We start from the raw sequence: 9961 nt of genomic DNA, 5'->3' as shown, positions 1-9961 counted from the left end.
TGCTCCTTGTTAAACTGTAGTTTACTTAGACTGCCTCTTGTTCTGTATGTAGCTGTTTCCTTTTTGTAATTTGCAATATATCCTGGAGATAGTGTGATAATGCTAACAGGTCCAGAGGGCATTCCTAAATATTTGATCGCCTTCCTTCAAGGTTTTTATTTTCCAACACTGGTCATCTCAGCTCGTCCTGTAGTGATCCCTTAGTGCCCAGGTTGGTGTCCCTTCTATAGCTTTGTGAAACTGCTTCTCCAGCAGAGGGCGGTATGTGCCCAGGCATCCAAAGGGCTTTTTTTTCAAAAGTGGTAGGAAGATGCCCCAGACTGCTTTTCTGAGACCAGAAGTTATAAATTAGTGTGCACAAGCAAATCATCTCATTTCATTTGTGTGGAAGATGCATACTAGACGCATGCAAGTATTAAAATCGGAAAAGCTTTATTCAGTACTTTGAAGCAGGGGAAAGGGGGCAGGTGACAAACTTTGATAGGACAGTTTCTTCTGTCAACTTTGACTTATTTTTTTTTATTAAAAGATCATTTTATTGGGGCCTCTTACAACTCTTATTACCATCCATACGTCAATTGTATCAGGCATGTTTGTACATATATTGCCTTCATTCTAAAAATTTACTTTCTTTTTTTAAATCATTTTATTAGGGCCGCTTACAACTCTTATCACAATCCATGCATGCATCCATTGTAACTTTGACTTAATTTTATGTTGTTGATATGTTCCTGTATTCAGCTGACATACTTTTTAGAATAAGACTATAAGTACTATAAATTATCAATTTAAGAAGCGTCAAACATGCATGGACAAATCTCACCACCTGTTATTTTAACTTTACCATGAACTTTTAGAAGCCCCCTTGTATGTATTTATATAACTAGTAATTGAGATTTCGAACTCCTCTCATTTCATTTTCTTATTATAAATTTTATATTATATTATAATATATTATAAAATTTTGGAAAGCCACTGAAAAGTACACCATTTGGGGGTATATTTTCCAAGCCTTTCACCTTCTCTACTTTTATTCATGTATACATTGATTTTTAGTATGATTTTCACTTAGAAGTGAATCGTCTCTAGCGTTCTGTGTCTCTGAACATGAGCCTGCATCATTATTTGTAGTGGAACTGTGTGGAAATGGAGTCGATGCACTGTGGCTTATTTAGTTACATGTAGGTGGCCTGCTTTTTTCCCTTTAAGTTTCAATGGCCTATAATTCACATGTAAAAAAATCCAATTATTACTCACATCCAGAAGAGGGGTGCAGTCATCGCTACCACCAGTTTTCAGTCATTTTCCTCATTCTTGTACGTTTCATTATTCGCTCCCCATTCCACCTTTACCTTTCTGGCCAGAAGCCATTACAGTTACTGTCTCTATAGATGTACGTACCTATCAAGGGTTTAATATATAGAAAAGACATTTTAAAAACAAAACAAAACAAAAAACCTAACAATAATAACCAAAGTAAAACAGATAAAAATGGAAGTGACCCTTTATGGCCACACCCAGGCCTGGAATGACTGTCTCTGCCATATACCTGTCTGTGCATGTTGGAATTTTTTATTTTTTATTTTTTGCGAGAGTTAATTCCTGGGAATGCTATTACACCTCTCCTCCCACTCCCTGGATTTGGTATATGTTGCCTATTTTTTCCTCCTAAAATGTATTCATTTTACCGGTGTATAAGAATCATAATAAGTCTCTCTTCCTTTTTAGTTCAAACAAGTGAACTACATGTTTCGATCACACACAGTCCTTCTTTCGGTCTCTGTTTTCCCCAACAGATGGGAACTCACTTGCAAACCACTATTTGGTGCCTGGGGGCCAGCGTAGACTGTCTTAGCATGAGACAGATCTAGGTTGAATCTCAGCCTCTCTGTCTTAGCTGTGTGACCTTGGGCAAGTTTCCCATCCCTTGAGTCTGAGAATTCCATCTTGGTTGGGGGTGGGGGCTGTTGTGAAGTGCCCATGGGAAAATGTAGTTTTGGGGACGTTGAGTGTCTAGAAATAAAATTCACACTCTCCCCCCTTGTTTCTCCTTACCCATTTAGTGCCCCAAGCCAGGGAAATAACTGGGACACCAAAGTCACATCATTTCTCTTCTTGTGTTGTGTGGCCCTAACACAGACCTTGACAGTCATTAGGTCTTGATGGTTGTTGATTGTGACAAACAATTGGCTAAACTGGACAGAAACAGCAGGGTCCCGAGATGCCATGCTGGGTCTGCATATGACGGATAAAGCTTGTGAGACATAGCTCAGCCTTATTTATGGGCTTGAGTCACTACAAAGCTTCTCCGGCCCATGAATCTTTCCTCTTCACACTCTGCCCTCCACAGCACTGTTCACTTCCCCTCTGAGGACCTCGGGGTCTGAGTGTCTGGGGGGAGCGGAGGGTTTCACTTCGGGGCTTCCAGGGGCCAGCTCTTTGAAGAAAGACAATGAAAAGCCCAGAAGGAGCATCAGCACCGGGATGGGCTGGGCTGCCCCTTGTTTGACTTCAGGCTCCTCCAAAAGAGAGAGGCCACTGGAGATAAGCAGTTTGAAGACATTGCTCTCTGTCCCTTTGTTACATAATGTCATTGCACACGTCACTGTTTATGTGCGTATCTGTCTTCTCTCTCTCTCTCTTGGAATTGTCTTTAAAAGTCTCACTTTAGCCACACTGTATGCACAGCGAGGGATGACATCATGTGCTTTTGAGAGTGCGCCTCCCATGTTTATCTTCCCTGCCGGTCCTGCTCGCCAACCTCCGGACGACCTTCACTGAGGCTGCCCACCTCTGCCGTTTCCATCTGGCTGTGGCCGTTCCTCCTGACTTATTACTGAGGAAGAATCATTGCAGCTCCCTTGAGTACAAAGAGATCCACAGAGAGCTATGTAGTTTTCCAGTGTCTAAATTGTTTCCGTAAGAGCAAATGGCCGGGCATTTTGCTGTCGTTTCTATAGCAATGTGTCATTTCTTTGTGGCTGTGATGACTAAAGGCTAAATAGCCACAAAGGCAGAGTTTGGGCTCTGGAGCTGGTGTGCTTTTGATGGTCACCTTACTTAGCATCCTGCCTTTGACCGGGCATCAGCCGCCCGGCCCAGGAGGAGCTGAGTCTTGGTGGAGCTGATCTCGGACTGCAAGCTAGCTTTCTGAACCAATGGTGTGATTTATTTACCATGTGCTTGGTGTGTGGCTGCTCTGTCGCTGAGAAAGATTTGGAGTGCCTCAGCCATCTGTTTACATCCTTGTTATGCCATTCCAAATCACATGCAATGAAACAATTACTACTCAGATCCGACACTAGGACAACTTGAAGTGGTAGCCTTAAATGTCAAATAAAGGATGCTCCCCTCCCCCCTACCATTTTTATGAAGCACCAGAATAGGCAATAAAGTATATAGTCTTTTCCATTGGAGACAATTGACATAAAAATAGCTATTAAAATAAACTAGGTGGCCGTGCATGTGAAAGTTGGATGTTGAATAAGGAAGATCGAAGAAGAATCGGTGCATTTGAATTGTGGTGCTGGAGAAGAGTATTGAAAGTATCATGGACTGCTAAAAGAAAAACCGATCTGTCGTGGAAGAAATGAGGCCAGAGTGCTCCTTAGAGGCAAGGATGGCAGAATTTCATCGCACGTACTTTGGGCATGCTCTCAGGAGACACCAGCCCCTGGAGAAGGACCTCATGCTTGGTAAAATGGAGGGGCAGCGAACAAGAGGAAGGCCCTCAGCAAGATGGATTGACATGGTGATTGTACCAATGAGCTCAGCATAGGAACAATTGTTAGGGTAACACAGGACTGTGCAGTGCTTTGTTCTGTTGTGCACAGGGTCACTATGGGTGGGAACCAATTCAAAGGCACCTAATAAAAGCAGTAGGTGCATGTGAGCCCAGCTGATTTAGTTACTAACATGCCACTTGAAAAATATGCCAATGCAGAAAAGGACCGCCTGTGCTGGCCTTCCATCCTGCTGTTGTCTCAGGAGACCTTCCCAGCAGCAGTGGACCATTTGGCAAGCCAGTGTGGGCATCTGCCCCGTGTAGATCTCTCAGTGTTGGGGCTTTCCTCTGGCAATGAAATGCATTGGTTAAAAAGTTCCATACTGACGCTTTTAGAAAATGGTGATGAATTCTCCTATCAAAGTAGTTGAATTGTGCTGTTTTTCTCATATTTGTGTCCCTAGGGAAAACCACATAACGTTATTTTGAGAGAATGACAAGTGAAACTGTAACGTGGGTAGCTTTTCAGAGAGAGGGGGTACAATCTGTTTTGATCCTTGTGACTGGAGACTTGGAGACCAAAGAGAATCATGTATTGTTGTTAGGGCGGCCGAGTCTGTTCCAACTTACAGTGACCCTATGGGCGGCAGGAGGGCGCTCTAGCGGCATGGTGGCTACGTGTTGGGCTGCTCACCACAGGTCAGCAGTTTGAAACCACCAGCCAGCTCCAAGGGAGAGAGATGACGCTTTCTGCTCCCATGAAGTGTGCAGTCTCAGACGCTCACGGGCACTTCTGCCCTGCCCTGTAGGGTTGCTATGTTGAGCTGGCATCAACCTGGTAGCAGTGACAACAGCTCGATAGTTGTATCTACACTATCACCACCTGAGTAGATATGGCCCAGTGTGTGTGACTTAAGAATCCTTCAAGTTTTCTTTGAAAAGTAGGCCTGATCATTTTTCTCAGGATTGCTGTTCGTCCGGCTTTGAAATGCTACGTGCTGTAATAAATTTATGATTATTAACTCGAGTTTATTTCTGATATCCATTTCACTATTTCAAAGGGCAGCTTAGGCACAAAGGTAAGTATTAATAATACATTTACAAAGACTTTTTTGGTTAGAACACCAAAAGGGAAGAAAATGCTAAGCATTTCTTAAACTGAAAGAACTAGAGGGGAAAAAAAGGCTCAAGCTATAATATTGAAGGATTCCATATGTAAAATATTGAATGATGTAGGAAGTATCAAAAAGTGGAAGGGAAACACCAAGTCACGATACCAAAAATAAGTGGTCGTCATTCAGCTATTTAAGAAGTCGCATATGATTTAAAACTGATGATGCTGAGAGAAGTCTAAGCTGCACTGATGGCACTGGCAAAAAGTAAGGCTCTCCGAATTGATGAAATACCAATTAAGATGTTTCAACCAGCTTTCGGCGACACTGGAAGTACTCACCTCCCTGCCAAGATGTTTGGAAGACCTGGGCATCGGACTGGAAGAGATCCATATCTGTGCCCATTCTAGAGAGAGGTAACCCGATAAAATGCAGAAACTATCGAACAGTATGATTAAGACCACACAAGTGATGTGTACTAAAACCAGTTTAAAAATGGCTAAGGCAGTACATCAACAGAGGACTGTCAGAAATTAAAGCTGGATTCTAAAGAAGAAGGCACGGGAATAGCATTATAAGCATCAGCTTGACCTTGGCTTGTGGCAGAGGGTACCAGAAAGAAGTCTGCGTGTGTTATTGCCTACGCAAACTTTGGAGAACATTGAGAAGTGGGAATTCCAGAACACTATGTTGTGCTCACGTAGAGCCTGTACATGGACTGGGTCATTTGTGCAAAAAGAAGAAAAGAATATTACCTGGTTTAAAGTCAGGAGATGCTAAAAAAAAAATTCCAGCAACACCTGTTATATACTTTAAATGTAATGAATTTACTTTTTGAAATGATTGCATGATCTAGGCGTTACTGTGTAAGATGTTGTCCCAAAAGGTTGTCGTTTAAAACAAAACAGACCTTGGTTGTACCCTAGTGTCCACTGGTTAGGCATTTATTTCCCTGTTGCTTAGCTGAAGAAGGGTTGTGACTCAGAGCCTCTCGTGGGTCAATAGTTAACCCCGCTGCACTCATCTGAAGGTTTGACTGGGGCTGGAGGCTCTGCTTCTAAGGCGGCTCACCAGCATGACAGTGAGCGGCCAGCCGGGGGCTTCAGTCTCCATTGATTGCGTGAGTGTGGCAGCCGGCTTCTGGCAGAGTGCAAGCAGGAAGCTCTCTGGGCACGTGTAACCGAGTCTCTGAGCTGAATGCTCCCACTTTCACTTTTTGCTGACAGAAATGAGTCAAGTTTATCCGACACTCAACTGGATGCTGGAGGTCCTTCAGACTCTGCCCTTTGAAGGGAGTGTGAGAATTGTAGACATGTTTTCAACCACCACAACCTTTGAAGTTGACTTCAAAGGCGCCTTGTATACACATACATGTACCTTCCCTGAAGTTTGTACCTGATCCTAAAAGTGTCCCAATTGAATTTTTAGAATTCAGGTCACTGACCTTGAAAAGGAGACTCAGAATTTCGAGAAGGAGGGGCTTGATTGTGACTTCTCATCACGCAAATGACAAAATCAAGATAGAAGAATGTCTGTGAATGTCTTTAAGTTCCGTGCTTGCTGTCAACGTTACGGTTGCCCCAACACTCCAGATCTCTTGATGATGAGATGGGGCCCTTCCCTGCCACCCTCCCTGCCACCCTGTTCTTAATATGCTGCATTGGAATCTGGGATTTCATTCTGTCTGTGTTGTCTCTCCTCTCTGGGTGTGGGGTGCTTGTAGGTGAACTGGAACATCAAAGCCAAATGAGACAATTAGCTGTAGCCTTCTTCTCTCTGCATAGCTAACCGAAGAATGTTAATACAAGCATCACTCTCGCCCTGCTTCCAGGAGCAGATTCTGACTCTGCCAGGAGAGGCGTGGTGAGACTGTGCTCTCCTGCTGTGGCAGAATGCCAGGCTAGCATGTGCAGGTGTGAGCCCTAGTGCCATCTGAGGCCCACAGAGACCTGCGCTGCCGCTGCCACCTCTAAGCACTTAAGCAAAAGGAGTGTCATAGGCTTGGGAGGGTGTGTTTTCAGTTCTTAAAAAGCCCTCTGCAACCCACAGAACAACCCCATATCCTTAGGATAGCGAGACAAACCATTCTCTAGGAAAAGTAGTTCTAGCTGGGATGTGAGTGGCCTGAGACATCGCAGAACAGCTAAACTGGCGACGAGCGAGTTGGGGTTCCATTTGTTTTAGCGGGCCTGTGTTTTGATGTTTTCTGGGGTTTCCTCCCTGTGGCTTTGTACTTGCAGCCACTGTGCCTCCGCCTCTTCCGTTCACGGTGCTGCTCCTAGGCTATTTGAAAACGTCTGAAGCTGGTGCCCAAGCAAAACGTGCTTGAGAGTGTTTGTTTTCCTCTTCCTCATCAACATTTCTGTTTCAGGTTCTTCTGCAGCTTGGGCTCTGGCTGCCAGTGCCAGATGGCACCGTTTCTGAGAGAAGAGCTAGCTCTGCTTAGGAGTAATACCCACAAACAATGCTAAATTAGCATAAGCAAATGTCAGTGAGTTAACACAAAGCCAGACTGCTCTCTGTCTTTTCTCCTCCTAGGCCATGGGTGTGGAGAGTGACCAGGAAATCGTGCAGATGATTGGCACGGAGGAGCACGTGATGGCTGCCTTTGGGCCCAGCCTGGAGGAGTGCCAGAAAGCTCAGATTTTCACACAGATGCAGGTGTGTCTTCTCCTGTTTTCCTTGCTTGGAAATGGAGGTGGGGATTTATTTAAGGGGGCTCCTGGATGAAGCATGAGATGCAATGACTTGGGAGGGGTGGGAGAGGTGCTAGCGTGGGAGGAGCGGTGGGAGGGAAGCTTCTTTGAATAGTCTGGTTAGGGATTTGAGGAGGGTGTTGGATCACCTTAGGGTGTCTAATTTTGAGGGGTATGTGTAAGAGAAAGCTCCCCAAACCAAACTGACTGCCATCGAGTAGATGCTGACTCCCAGCGACCATATAGGACAAGGGGAGCACTCCTCCTGTGAGTTCCCAAACTAATTCTTTTATGGGTTTAGAAAACCATGTCTTTCTCCAGTGGAATGGCTGGTGGTTTTGAACTGCTGGCCTTTTGAACTACCCCACCAGGGCTGCTATATATAAGAGAAAATACTGTTTATGCACCTGATTTGCCTGAGTGACAGTATTTATTTTGTTTTTTTTATTCAATAGAAACTCTTGTAGAGATTCTTCACACACATACACACACACACACATACCACGACCCCCATACATTTCTCTTTAATATCCTTTTTCATTACATTTTCCTGAGGACATGCTGCCCCACATTCGTAAAGTGCTTTGCTCACGGTACACCCAGGGAAACACTCACTGTAGCCATCCTAGGAGGTGGGAAGTCCCCTCTAGAGAACCACCTCCACCCCCCTCACTGCCGGTCGATTTACAGCCACCCTGTAGGACCGGGTAGCACTGCCCCTGTGAGTTTCTGAGACTGTAACTGCGGGGAGAAAGCCCCGTCCGTCTCCCTCGTAGAATCACAATAGACTTTAAACTGTGGTCGAGGCAATTCATACTCACAGCAAGCACAGTAGGCAGTTCTTGTTGACTCGTGTGCAGTGACTATTGTACGGTGTAGAAGTTCTGGACTGCCTTCTCTCTTCATCCAGAATGCTTATAGCAATAGCACTCGGAGTATAAGTGAAGATGCGAAGGCCATGGGTCTGATTGTCATACATGCATGTATGTAATTCCAAAATACTGATTACTAGGGACGATTCTCTTCATTGACTTCCTTTTGTTTGTTTGTTTGTTTTTCTGTAGTTAATGAGTAGTTGATTCTAGTTATTGCTTCAGCACCAGAAAAAAGTTGTTTGGATTTAGGAGATACTGTTTTGGGCCTTTACTGAAAGTGAAATATTTGGTGGACCTGAATCTTCATTCCAAATGAAAATAATACTACCCAAGGGTTCTAAAGGCCTGAGGGAGAAAGCATCGAGAAAGGTCCAGAAAGTAGAAACTGTCCACTTTGCCCTGGGAACAGGACTAACTGGCTCAGTTTTATGAGGCATATCTTCTTTAAAGCAGTTGGTACCCTAGACCAGCCATTTACCTAAACAGTGGCCCAGAAACTACAGTAAGTCTCTAAGCCAGCAGTTCTCAATCTGGGGGTCCAATGACCCTTTCCCAGGGGTCGCCTGATTCATAACAGTAGCAAAATTACAGTGATGACGTAGCAATGAAAATAATTTTATGGTTTTGGGGGTCAACAGCACATGAGGAACTGTATGAAAGGGTTGCGGCCTGAGGAAGGTTGAGAACCACTGCTCTAAGCTGTATACCACCGACATCATCATAAATGGCCAAGTAGTTCCACCTTTGAAAGCTGTTTGAGCAGGGCTCAAATTGTAGGCTAGAAAATTACTCGTTTACTTCTGTCAAATAGACACTAAGAAATTTTCAGCTAATTAGAGCAGATCAATTAAAAGACAGGGAAATATCAAATTAGTTAACATAAGAAAAGTGCTTCTTTTCGCCCCACGGGCAGTAAAGCTTTGAAGATGCTTGTAGGAGCCCTGGCGGCATAGAGGTCCCTTCTGGGGAGCAGCTTCTGGGCTTGAACCCGTGACCTTGTTGTCAGCAGCTCAGTGTAGAGCCCACTACCCGACCAGAGCTCCAAACAATAGATAAATCCTTAAAATACACAGTAATACCCCAGAGAAACATGTTCCTTAGAAAAACTAATTATACAAGATCAGAAGGACCACATTTGTCCTAAAGCAAAGGTGAAAACACATTGTGGCGAGTGTAAACACCATAGAACTCTGTACAAACCATCCAATGCGAAATGGATTAGGACTCTCACCTCTCTCTCCCTGGAAACCATCTGGGGCAGTTCTGCACTTCCGGCAGGGTCCCTGTTGAGTTGGTATTCGCTCTGTGGCAGAGCGTTAACCTTGATGGGTGTTTGGAGTCTGGGTGGTGGGACAGTTCAGAGCTCAACTGCTGACAGCCGAACCCACCCAGAGGCACCTCCCAAGAAAGGCCTGGTGTGGCTTCCGAATGTTCCGTTGGGGGAACTCTGGAGCACAGTTTGACTGGCACACATGGGGTGGCCATGAGTCACCTGATGGCAACTGGGGGTGGCTTTGCGTCACACTGTGATTTTAATTTGCATTTCTTTGATGA

General features: G+C 44.6%; 1 protein-coding gene across 1 annotated transcript in view; it reads left to right on the top strand.

Annotated features, from left to right (window-relative positions):
• POLR3B (RNA polymerase III subunit B) overlaps positions 1-9961 on the top strand; it is a 140289-nt gene that overhangs the window by 28697 nt on the left and 101631 nt on the right. Inside the window, exon 10 of the mRNA XM_004700331.2 lies at positions 7375-7497. Coding sequence (XP_004700388.1) covers positions 7375-7497 — 123 coding nt within the window. The remainder of the gene's footprint in view (positions 1-7374; positions 7498-9961) is intronic.

Source organism: Echinops telfairi, unplaced genomic scaffold (genome assembly GCF_000313985.2).
Source record: "Echinops telfairi isolate 266 unplaced genomic scaffold, ASM31398v2 ScPeMD7_2;HRSCAF=8, whole genome shotgun sequence".
In the NCBI taxonomy this organism is placed as follows: Eukaryota; Metazoa; Chordata; class Mammalia; order Afrosoricida; family Tenrecidae; genus Echinops; species Echinops telfairi.
This window is presented reverse-complemented; position numbering and strand designations above follow the sequence as displayed.